The 13252-nt window shown below is 39.8% G+C and overlaps 1 protein-coding gene across 1 annotated transcript; it reads right to left on the reverse strand.

Moving 5' to 3' along the window:
- Window positions 1–65: 65 nt before the first annotated feature.
- Window positions 66–12997, reverse strand: LOC132599025 (magnesium transporter MRS2-1-like). Its single transcript, XM_060312230.1, has 6 exons — window positions 12673–12997; window positions 10583–11202; window positions 1390–1518; window positions 963–1304; window positions 835–882; window positions 66–618 (listed from the first exon to the last, which is right to left on the reverse strand). The coding sequence occupies exons 2-6, from the start codon at window positions 11171–11173 to the stop codon at window positions 388–390; spliced, it is 1341 nt and encodes a 446-aa protein (XP_060168213.1). The 5' UTR covers window positions 11174–11202; window positions 12673–12997; the 3' UTR covers window positions 66–387.
- Between the last annotated feature and the right edge of the window lie 255 nt (window positions 12998–13252).

Consider the following 13252-nt stretch of genomic DNA (forward strand, 5'->3'; position numbering starts at 1 on the left):
TGAAGCCCTCGACATTAAACTTTTTGGCACTTTCGAGTAGTTGCTGCATGATTGGAAATGGTTGCTTTTGACAAGAATGACCCATTTTCATTCTTTTGAACTCCAAGAATACAATGCTATTATAATGAGTAATGTACTAGAACTTTGAAACTACCATTAGGCTACAAGGGCTAGTAGCAAGAATATCACATGATTCAGTAGATCTATCAGATTTCCTGGTACATAGCGTTGACAGATACTGGTCTTCTATGAAGCGCTTATTTCTCGTAGGCTCGTGTTATTTATTCCACAAATAGGATCCACTGTCAAATGCCTTCCAATATCACCACCAGGCCGTCCACTTTACTTGCACCGGATGTATTCTCAATTGGCTGTGCTCTCGAGCATCTACAGTGGCATCAATCTTCGATATTTGAAGAACCATAAAAATGCAAAGAAGATCACTGCTCCAGTTACACCTGTAATTATTAAGACCCATTTAAATGCATTTGGTTCGTTGAACATTGGTACTTCAAAATTCATCCCAAAAATTCCTGCCACAACCCCAAAGATGGCAACCACAAAGGTTGCAGTTGTAAGCAGCAACTCAAATTGTATCAGCTGATTCCGGACATTATCCTGCAAATGAAATATCCTCAAATCAAGTTTATATCACATGTACACAGTTACTGCACCAAGAATTGCCCATGACACGAGAAAACCTATAACTCAAATTATAATAAGCTGCATGTTTTTAACTAATCCAATCTTACAACTTTGATGTCATAACAAGTCAAGAAGGGTTTAATGTGAAGTAAAATTCATTTGAAACCAACTTGAGTGTATAATGCATACCAGTTGAATATTAATGAAATCTTCTGTATCATCAATATACTCCTTCAACTGACAGAAGAAGAAAAAAAAGCTTGATTAAGAAAAGGAATACAAGATAAAAGGACAAACAATAAGACACTGGAATATACCGATGTCAACTTGTTGAGAGTGCTGTCAATGACAACAAAGTAAGCCTCCAAGAGCATCTCCAGCTCTTCTATGCTCTGAGTTTCAGCGCCACTTTCCGAACTTCTCATGCTTTCATGCCTACTTCTTACCATGCTCAAGCTTTTTTCAAGCCTCCTGCTCTCAGGAGGTGAAGAAACAGGGGAAACTGGAGCAGACACAGACAACGCACCATCTGTTGACCTGTAGCCAAGCAAAGATTGATCTCCATAGCAAGACAACTCCATCCGTCTTTTCTTCTCCGTAAGATACATCTCAGCCATGTCCCCATCGTCATCCATAAGCTGCTCTATCTCATCTCTAACCTAGATAATAGATGGTAGAAGTTAAGATGATACAATCAGTAATAAGTGCTTGAAAAATACTAAGAACAATAAATAACTAGGATACCTTCTGAACTCTACGAGTCAAAGCAACAAGCCTGCTTTTCAATCTACGAACTCGTTCCAAATTCAAAGTACTAATTTTAGATGTAAGTTCATCCAACAATGGGTATGCTTCAATCTCCAGTTCTGCTGCCTGATCATTTGGAAAGAAACAAAATTAAAATACCTAGGTTGACGCCAACCAGATAATACAGAACTACCCAAAAAAATTATCTACTTTGTGAAAATCCTGTTATAGAATACTTATTACAGTTGTTTATTTAACTAGTTCTAGGTCATGCCCATATATATTCAATTGTAACAACACACTTAGTTCACAGTTAGCCATTTCAGTGTTTCTGTTGGTGCTCAAGTTGGTACCAGTGTTCTTGCAAATCTAAGAAATGCTCTAATGCTCATACAAGGAGTTAAAATAATACTTGTGTATTCAAGTATGAGTGTTGGCTCTGTCAAGTGGTTACTAGCTTTTTTCACATATTTTTATGCCAGCCCACACTAGACCAAGTGAATATATTGATTCCCAACTTAAATTAGGCATACAAGCTCCAGAGCTGATGCAAGCCCATTTGCCTCAAGGCCATTTACAAGGAGCCAAGCCCGGGAACTACAACACTTGCAAAGCATATTCATGAAGCGGGAGGCTCTTGAGTATACTTTTGATGAGCACCTTGGATCCCAAGTCCATTTGTTGATGAAGATTGCTTGGGGAGAAGAAGAGGAAATGGGAAGTTACCACAACGGCTAAAAGATGAAGAGTTGGCTATTCTTGCAAAGGAGATTTTAAGATTTTGAAGAAAGAAGAATATCCAAACAAGGCCCTTGTCTCATTAAGGGTGTTTATGTCATTTTGCTATCTTTTATTTCTAGCATAGTATAAATAGATCTCTTCTTCTTCATGGAAGACTTGGACTATTTTGATGATTGATATTTTGAGATTGTAAAACTCTTTTGAGTGTTGAGAGCTTGCTAAGCTTGAGATTGTGAACATTGTGAGAGGATTGGTTACTAGGGTGTCAAATCCCTATTGGTCATGCTAAGAGTTTGGTGCTCTTTAGTTCCTAAATTAGAGGTCAAGTTAATCTAAGAACTTTGGTTGCTAATTTGGGTCTTTAGTTGTGTCAAATTATCTATCCTTTACTTTCTTGTCCTTCTTTCTTCATTTTCGTTTTGATTATTGCATCAATTGGTATCAGAGCTCGGATTAGATTTGTTCTATCAAATCTAGCCTAGGGTTTGTTGCTAAAAAAAAAAATCTGAAAATTTTCCACCAAAAACCCCAAAAATTTTGTGTTTGTTTTATTGTTTCGTTATTAGATTCTTGTTCCTTAGTACGTTAGGGTTTCAAATCTTCAAATTTCGTGTCATTTGGGTCAATATTGACGAATCTACCATTGTTGGGTTGAAGCTTTAGAAAAAGTTGAAGAACAACTTGGTGGGTTTTGATTTGTGACGAAATTGGGAGTTGATAACCATTGGGCTTTGTTCTACTAGGTTAAGGGAGCCTAAATCCGAAATTTGGGGGTAAAATGAGTTGATTTGAAGGTAGCTAGAAATTTGAATGTTCATGTGTTCTTGAGTTATATTCATAGATTCAAGTGGGGAAGAAGACTCAACAGGAAAGCTAGATCCAAAAGTTTATACCCAAGTTTTGGAAAAGTGTTTTTTTTAGCCCCAAATGGAATCGTCCTAGGTTGAGTGGGTCCATTGTGTCAAAAAAAAAGTCAACAAACCTAGCCCAAGATCCAAGAAAATACGTGCAATACGTCATCACTGAAGCAAAGATACGGTCCAAATTTACGGACCGTAAAAGAAGTACGGACCGTTAATCCAGTCCGTCAAATTGAAGCTTGGAAAAGTTGAACACTGTTGGAGATCTACGGTTGCTATATACGGACCGTAAATAAGATACGGTCCGTAGATTTGAGAGCAGTTCCCAACCGTAGATTGGAGTGAAATTTGTTACGCTACTGTTGCTGATTTACGGTGACCATATACGGACCGTACATTCTATACGGACCGTATAATTGAAGAAGTCCCTTCCGTAAATCTGAAGTCCAAATTCGTAGATTCTGTTCCTCATTTACGGACTACATCTACGGTCCGTCAAAAACATACGGACCGTATAACTACCCCAGTTCAGACCGTAAATTCCAACAACGAAAAGGTACATTTGATTCAATTCCTTCACTTCTTTTCCAAAAAAAATTCCCTTGATCCTTGGTTGGTTGTTTGTCTCCTTAATTCTTAGGTAAGGAACCAAAAAAAAAAAAGTATAGAAATTTTTAAATTTCCGTTACTTCAAATTGATACCTTGGATCAATTGGGGCTTCAAGACCGCATTTTCAAATTATCACCTACCCGGGCCCGAAATTTTATTTATTTCCCGATTTTTGCATTCCATTTTCTTGTGTCTCTCAACTAGTAGCCATTTAGTAGTTGTTCCTACTTGTGTTCGCATTTCTTTCGTGCCAATTCTTTCGTGCTTTTCTTCGTTTTTACTTCGTTGTTAATTTCTTGGTTTAAGTCCGTTAGATTGAATTGAGTCGTCCGTCTTTCTTAGTCTAACAAGAATCTATTCCGACCAAGAGTAGAATTTGAACCCTTGTGACTAGTCGACATTAACAAGCACACAATCTTGGCGGAAGCAATTTGTGAGGCAATTAAAGGTGCGCATACTTGAGCGATTGTGAGTTGATTTTACTAATCTAACGTGTTTGCTTGTTTTGTTGAGTGTCTTGAATAGGTATCATGGCTACGGAGGATGAAACACAAGTCCCCACCGGGGAACTTACACTAGTTGATGTAATGAGGGCCTTGCAAGCCTTGAACGATAAGGTTGGTAGTATGGATGGTCGAATGGAAAACTTGGGTAGTAGGGTTGAAGCAATTGAAGGAGGTAGTAGGGAGGTCTCGTATTCGCCCCGAGTGCAAGACCAAGGAGGCACAAGTGGAGCTACTCGAAACACTTCACTTACATTGTCACCCGGCACCTTCCATCATCTATATAACCCCACTCCCCAAAACACTCCTCAAAACACAACAATCACCGCACCAAACAACATTCCCGTAGGCCAATGGAACAATCCACCCCCACAAGATCAAACTCTAAATGACCCACATCCAAATGATCTACCCCCTAATGATCCACACCTAAATGCACCAATGCCACTCCAAAACCGTCCAAACATCCAACAACCAAATGACGACGAGATAGAAGAAGCTATACTTGAGCACGAACTATATGGTGACCAAGGTTGGAGGCAACGAGGGCAAGCACAAGGAGGTTATCGAGGGAGGGGTGGAAGGCATGGTCTTAACCCTCACATGGGTAGGCAAAGAGGGTATCAAGCTCGTGAAGGGTACCAAGGTCGTAACCATCATGGTTATGATAATGATGGAGATTTCAATGGGAATCACGATTATGGAGGAGGGCGAGACACGAGTCTCAATTCCATCAAGGTTACTCTCCCAACCTTCAAAGGAAGTAGTGATCCCGATACATTTCTTGATTGGGTGATGTATTGTGATAGAATCTTCTTGACGAATGACATGTCCGAGGTGAAGAAGGCATCTTATGCCATTGCTCAATTCGAAGGGTACGCCTCCACATGGCGAGAAACTCAAGTGAAGGCAAGAAGAATTATTGGACTTCCGCCCACACCTACTTGGGATGAATTGAAGGACGCCATGTGGCGTAAGTATGTCACCAAACGCTACAAACAAGAACAACTGAAGAAGGTGTATACTTTAAGGCAAAACAAAAAGAGTGTGGAAGAATATTATGATGAGTTCTAAATTGTCAACATGAGAATCGACTTTGACGAGAATGAGTTAAATGTTATGACTCGGTTCCGAGCCGGTTTAAATAGTGACATTGTCTCCCAAATGAGACTCCACAACTATGGGAGCATTGAAGAAACCCTTCAAGCGGCTATTGAAATAGAGGAGGGTCTCAAGGAAGACAAAATCAATAAGTCAAGGGGCTATGTGAGTTCATGGAACAATAACAAAGAACGAGGAGCCTCCTCCTCCAATTGGCAAAAGAATAAGGGCCCCATGCAAGAAGCCAAGAAACCATTTGTGAAGAATTCTCAAGTTGAGAAGCAAGTTGACAAGCAACCTCCGAAGTTTGCTCCAAAAGAACGAGGTACGAAAACTCCTATTCAATGCTTTAAATGTCATGGCTTTGGTCATAGAGCAAGCGAATGCCCTAATCGTAGAGCGTTTATTTTGAGAGACAGTTATAGTGAGGATGAGGAAGAATGTGAGGAAGGAGATGATGAGGGCGATCATGAGAATGAACAACATGATAGTGAAGGGGATGGTGTTGAAGGTGATGATGAGCCTATTGTACCTCACTATGTGGTGCGAAGAACCATGATAAGCAAAGCAGTGAATGACCCAAGTCAACGGGAAAATCTCTTCCATTCCAAGTGCATCATTAACCAAAACACTAGCATCATGATCATTGATAGTGGGAGTTGTGCCAATGTTGCTAGTTCCACCCTTGTTGATTTCTTGAAACTTCCCACTACCCGCCATGAAAACCCTTACAAACTTCAATGGCTCAATGAATGTGGTGAATTGAAGGTGACTCAGCAAGCTATCATCAAATTCACGGTTGGGAAGTATCACGATGAGGTGTTATGTGATGTTCCCATGCAAGCGTGTCATCTTCTACTTGGCCGACCATGGCAATATGATAGGTCTGTCAACCATAATGGGAGAACTAACCAATACACCCTTGTCCACAATGGTGTCAAACGTGTCTTGAATCCCATGACCCCCTCCCAAGTGGGTGAGATCTATAACAAAATAAGGGAGTTAAAGGAGAAGGGTCATGGTGCATTGCAAAAGAAGAATGTGGGGGAAGAGGGAGTAGAGGAGAGTAGTTCTCAAGAGGTGAGTGGAAAGAAAGGAGAGCTTAGAGGAAAAACCAAGGTGTCTCTTTTGGCGAATTGTGGGGAAATTAGGGAGGAATTGGGGGAGCGTCAACCGGTGATTCTCCTCATGCATAGGGACTATGCATTGCACACTAATGAACTAACCCCTTCTTTTCCTAGTTCTATTTCTTCTCTTTTGCAGGAATTTGATGATGTGTTCCTAACAGAACTCCCAAAGGGGTTACCACCCTTGAGGGGAATTGAACACCAAATTGACTTTGTCTCAGGGTCTCAATTGCCTAACAAACCGGCATATAGAGCCAACCCGGATGACACTAAGGAGCTTCAAAGGCAAGTGGATGAGCTCCTTGAAAAGGGAGTTGTGCGAGAAAGTATGAGTCCTTGTGCCGTGCCCGTAATCTTGGTGCCAAAGAAAGATGGATCATGGCGCATGTGTGTTGATTGCCGAGCCATCAACAAGATAACGGTAAAGTATCGCCATCCCATACCTCGTCTTGACGACATGCTTGATGAGTTGAATGGTTCATGCATATTCTCTAAGGTAGATCTTAGGAGTGGGTATCATCAAATCCGGATGAAACCCGGAGATGAGTGGAAAACCGTATTCAAGACCAAGTTTGGTCTATATGAATGGTTGGTGATGCCATTTGGTCTCACTAACGTTCCTAGTACTTTCATGCGATTGATGAATCATGTCATGAAACCTTTTATTGACAAATTCGTGGTTGTTTACTTTGATGATATTTTGGTGTATAGTAAAACCATGGATGAGCATGTTATTCACTTGAAATGTGTGTTTGAAGTGCTTAGACAAGAACAACTTTATGCTAATGTTGCTAAATGCTCTTTTTGTGTTGATGAAGTTGTTTTCTTGGATTTTGTTGTGAGTTCAAGGGGCGTTGAGGTTGATGAATCCAAAATAGACGCTATTAAGAATTGGCCAACTCCTAAATCCAGTGGTGATATTAGAAGTTTTCATGGATTGGCTAGTTTTTATAGGCGGTTTGTTAAGGGGTTTAGTACCATAGCCGCTCCTTTGACCGAGGTAATCCGAAAGGATAAACCTTTTTCTTGGGGTGTGGAGCAAGCCAAGGCTTTTGAAACTCTAAAACAAATGCTTAGCTCCGCACCGTTGTTGCAATTACCCGACTTTGACAAAATATTTGAGATTGAATGTGATGCAAGCAAAGTGGGTATTGGAGCCGTTTTAATGCAAGACCAAAAGCCCATAGCCTATTTTAGTGAAAAACTCAAGGGGGGGACTTTGAATTATACTACTTATGATCTTGATCTTGAGTTGTATGCCCTAAAGAGTTTGTGATTCGGACCGACCATGAGTCCTTAAAGCATCCTAAGGCCCAAGGTAAGTTGAACAAAAGGCATGCCAAATGGGTTGAATTCCTTGAATCCTTCCTTTATGTAATCCAATACAAAAAGGGAAAGGAGAACGTAGTGGCGGATGCCTTATCAAGGAAACATGTTTTGATCAATACTTTGTCTTCCAAATTGATGGGTTTTGAGAGCTTGAAGACATTATATCCCAAGGACCCCGTCTTTGCACAAATCTTTCTAGAATGCGAAGAATAGGAAAGGGAAAGGTGACTTAGGGATAGATCTTCTACTCCCTATTCTAAGTTTGATGGTTTCTTGTTCAAGAACACGCGACTATGTTTACCCATGAGCTCTTGGAGGGAGTTATTTGTGAGGGAGGCACACAATGGGGATTGATGGGACACTTTGGGATTGACGAGACAATGGGGATTCTTGAGGAGCAATTCTATTGGCCCCACATGCGGCGGGATGTGGCCCGAATTTGTGGCCAATGCCTTGAATGCCGAAAAGCTAAATCTAGGCTTCAACCCCATGGCTTGTACACTTCCCTCCCCGTCCCTCAACAACCTTGGTTTGACATTTCCATGGACTTTGTGATGGGATTGCCTAGGACAAAAAGGGGGAAAGATAGCATCTTTGTTGTTGTTGATCGTTTTTCGAAAATGGCCCATTTCATTGCTTGCCATAAGGTTGATGATGCTCCCCATATTGCTTCTTTGTTTGTTGAAAATGTGGTTAAATTGCATGGCATTCCCAAGACAATTGTGAGCAATAGGGATCCCAAGTTCCTTAGCCACTTTTGGAAAGAATTGTGGGGTAGGCTTGGAACGAAGTTGTTGTTTTCCACCTCTTGCCACCCACAAACTGATGGCCAAACCGAAGTTGTCAATAGGACTTTAGGTTCTATGCTTCGGGCCATGGTAAAAGGGAAACTAGCCTCTTGGGAAGACCAATTGCCTTTAGTAGAATTTGCATATAATAGAGTTATTCATAGCACTATTGGCATGTCACCCTTTGAGGTGTTGTATGGTTTTAACCCCCTTGGATCTAACGCCTTTGTCTCAAGATGTGGTATTGCGTTTAGATGGTAACAAGAGAGCCGAAGCTATGAAGAAGATCCATGAAAAGGCAAGGCTCCAACTTGAAAAGAAGAATCAAAAGGTGGCGAAAAGGGCAAACCAAGGGAGAAAAAGGGTGGTCCTTGAACCGGGAGATTGGGTGTGGGTGCACTTCTGAAAAAAAAGATTCCCAAACAAGAGAAAGACAAAGTTGATGCCGTGTGGGGATGGTCCCTTTGAAGTCCTTGAGAGGCTTAATGATAATGCCTACAAAACTGATCTCCCTCCGGAATATCAAGTTCACAACACCTTCAACATTTGTGACCTATCTCCCATGGTAATGGAAAGTGATGAGCCATCAAATTTGAGGACAAATTCTCTTCAAGATGGGGAGAATGATGCAAGCCCACTTGCCTCAAGGCCATTTACAAGGAGCCAAGTCCGGGAACTACAACACTTGCAAAGCATATTCATGAAGCGGGAGGCTCTTGAGTATACTTTTGATGAGCACCTTGGATCCCAAGTCCATTTGTTGATGAAGATTGCTTGGGGAGAAGAAGAGGAAATGGGAAGTTACCACAATGGCTAAAAGATGAAGAGTTGGCTATTCTTGCAAAGGAGATTTCAAGATTTTGAAGAAAGAAGAATAGCCAAACAAGGCCCTTGTCTCATTAAGGGTGTTTATGTCATTTTGCTATCTTTTATTTCTAGCATAGTATAAATAGTTCTCTTCTTCTTCATGGAAGACTTAGACTATTTTGATGATTGATATTTTGAGATTTTAAAACTCTTTTGAGTGTTGAGAGTTTGCTAAGCTTGAGATTGTGAACATTGTGAGAGGATTGGTTACTAGGGTTTCAAATCCCTATTGGTCATCCTAAGAGTTTGGTGCTCTTTAGTTCCTAAATTAGAGGTCAAGTTAATCTAAGAACTTTGGTTGCTAATTTGGGTCTTTAGTTGTGTCAAATTATCTATCCTTTACTTTCTTGTCCTTCTTTCTTCATTTTCGTTTTGATTATTGCATCAAGAGCTTTCTCCTATTAACTAGTTTTGTTTTATGCTCTCCTACTGTTTACTAGTAAATCATTATCTTCTTTTTTTCTCCTTAATTGATAAAAAAGGAAAGGGTCCTGGATTGAGCTCGGTGCTCTGTCTATATCAACTTACAATCATCTCCATTTCCCCAAGAGCATGAAGAGCGGACATGCTTAAACCGAAATATCAAGTATTTTGAATAGAACCAAAATGAAATTGAGCAGCGTAACTACTCTGCAACCATTTTATAATCTAAGTTCAGAGTATGAATCCCGTCAGATATTTCCAACAATTAAAAATGATATTTAGGCTTTGAATCAGCTAGAGATCATGCAAGTGAAGGGAAAGGATATGGGGTTATTAAGTATGCAGAGCAATAACTCAGCTATTTCCTAGCCCCCAGGCTTTGGTCTAGTGATAAGAGTGCAGTTTGTGATGTGTGGGTTAGGCGTACGTCATGGATTCGAATCCCGCTGTAGGGAAAAACCTGATACATAAGTGGAGAACGATAGAGAAACAGGCCCATTATCCTTCGAGTTTCGAACCGTGCACCACCACGGGCGCTCGAGGATTTCTCGGTTATCACAAAAAAAAAAAAAAAAAAAAAAAAAAAAAAACTCAAGCTATTTCCGGCAAAAATTGGAAGAAGTATCTTTGTATTTTTCCCCTTCAAAGCAACTAATGCCATTGGCGCACTTTGTGTTTCCATACTATTGCATTAATGCATATATATTTCCACGGGTGAAATGTAACTTGAGGCTACTCAGACATAAGGTCTTAGTAGATTTTTATTGCAAAACTTGTACCATATACTCATACAATATATAGATGAAAACAAAGTCCCCGTGATGGTGTTTTCACTACATACCTGAGAATCAAGAAAAGTACAAGCTGCCTCAAGCGCAACTTCAAGAGCCCGGAATTCAAAGGGCAAATAATCCGGGGATGGAGTACCAAAAATATTCTCAATATTCCTGCTTCCTCTTCTTCTGCTCAACTCACCTTCTGACTGCCAAACCTCACCTGCTCCTGCAGCTTGCAACCTCCGCTGCAGCTCCACTACATACTGCAGGACATAGCTGTCAAGAGAATTTAATAGGAGAACCTCATCAGCTGTAATGATACATCGAATCTGCTCAAGATTTACAACAATTGCCTTCTCCCTGCCAAGGATTGTTGATGGATAAACAAACAATGGATCTAATAGACGTAGATCACGAGCTGGAAGGTCGCAACGACGCATCATAGTGAACTTGTCAACCTCAATGACCTGGGAATTGCCAGATGTATCAACCCGAATCCATGATCGAAGTCCTTGACCTCGCTTCTTAAGGCCCAAGACATCTATACCTTGAAAAGGTTGACGACCAGAGGCCCCCGGGGGCCTATAAGATACTTCTCTAAGATTTACTGCTGATGCAGGTTTTGGTGGAAGCAGGCGTTCTTTGATTTCAGCCATCAATGAAGACTTTTAGATGCTAATGTTAACTGTTTCAAAGATTAAAAAAAAAAACTTTTAGATGCTGGAACAAATGAAAAATTAATGAGCTTCAAGAGTAAAACTGGAAAACCCAAACAAGTAACTGTGAAAGAAACCTCCATCCCCACCCATGATTCTCCATAGACTCCCTCATTAAGTTTAATCGGGTTTGTAGGGGCCATGTAGGAATTTAGATAAGTTGGTCCATTATGCCAGCAATAAATTACGTGAAGCTTCAATGGATGAAACTGCCTACTCTTTTTTTTTTAGCCTTTGCTATCGTGGCTTAGATGGATAGTTAGTAGTTATGAGCAGCAGTCCGTTGACTATAGATAGGAAAAGATGTAGATGTGTGTGCCACACTCATGACTCATGAGGTACTGAGAAGTTGACAAAGTAGCGAGTTAATTAAGAGGCCAGAGTCAAAGGTGAGCCAATGCTAACTGTATACACATCATCAATTGTACTAAAAAACACAGTTAGTCTACATTCAGCATCAGCAGCTTCCCGGAAAGTATCGATTCTGCCTATGAGTTCCGCCCTACCTTATCAAGTTCTGTAATACAACACCCGGTGGCTAAATTAGTTTTGGGATTTAATGGCATCCCAAATCAGTATATGTGGAATAGGCTGTTTGGATACTATGAAAGATATAGTAAATGACATCAAGAGTGTGTTAGGTATGAAGCAGAATGTTTCCTAGGAGCAGTTGGTTACCTTGAAATGTGGCAAATATTTTCCATGACTTCCTCACATAAGAGTGAGGTATCAGCAAATATTTTCCATTACTTCTTCACATAAGAGTGAGGTATCATACTCCTTTACAAACATCCAACTCTTACTCAATCCTACTTGTTTTAATCAAAACTCAGAAATGATTAACAAAACATTATTCTCATTCCTGTCCTACACCTGTACAATTACTACATGTCAGCTACTTCAATACCCAACCCAACACCAGAAAATGATTTCCTAAAGAAAACATTTGAATTAACACTGAAGCTTGAGAAACTCAAAAGTATTTTTGACAGAAAAACATTTTACTCCCTCTGTCCCAATTTATGTGACATTTTTCGCTTTTCGAGTCAATTAAACCCACCTTCGAAGTTAAATTGGATTAGATTAACTCAATATGTTAAGATTAAATTTATATATTTGAAAACTACATGACAAGTACTATAAGTTTGTAACTTTTTTCATATCAATTTTTGGTGAAAAGTTACGTCTTAAGTCTGTTACCTTGTCAAAAAAAAAGATGTTCCGTCTTAAAATATTGGTCAAAGTTCAGTTTAAATCTCAAGAAGCGAAAAGTCACTCATAAATTGGGACTAACGGGACAGAGGGAGTAATTGAAACTAACATGTAAAATTCAGTAATGAAGCTTGAGAAATTGAATTGAAGCTTCATTACTATAACCTAGTTGACAAACAGCATGTTACCACTGTAAATTATCAGAGAAAAGGTAAATAGGAAGGAACCTTTACTGTAGATCGGTGTTCACCAAATTAACCGGGCCCTCATTTGAAATTGCGGGCCTAAATCAGTACAAATTTCGACCCGATTTTACTTTACGGGTTAGGGTTTCGATTGGAACTGTCACTGTAGCTCCGCCGCCACGTGGCACACCGGAAATTCGCCGATTGAGAAAAAACGTAGAAGTCACCTGACCTAATAAGCTGATAGTATAGAGCAAATGAGTGTAGATTGATTTCTTTTCAGCACTACAGTAATTGTAATTTACGCAATTTGCAATTGCAGAAAATATAAAAATCTGTCCTGAAAAAATAAAATTGTATATTTCTTACTCCTATGTATCTTTTGCTTTTATTTATATAATAATAATAATATGTGGCTGATGAATATTCCTTACACATTTAACTGTCATTCATTTTTATTTATATATTTATTTAGGCTGGATTCGTGCTGCTTTTCCTTTTTTTTTTTTTTAATACATAATTAACACGAATTTGGGAGTGTCCAATTTGATAGTCCGATCGTCGAAATTATGATGCATGCATTGATACCAATGTTTTAAAAGGTGGAGGCGTAAGGTGAAGC

This window comes from Lycium barbarum, chromosome 1 (assembly GCF_019175385.1).
Source record: "Lycium barbarum isolate Lr01 chromosome 1, ASM1917538v2, whole genome shotgun sequence".
Classification (NCBI taxonomy): domain Eukaryota; kingdom Viridiplantae; phylum Streptophyta; class Magnoliopsida; order Solanales; family Solanaceae; genus Lycium; species Lycium barbarum.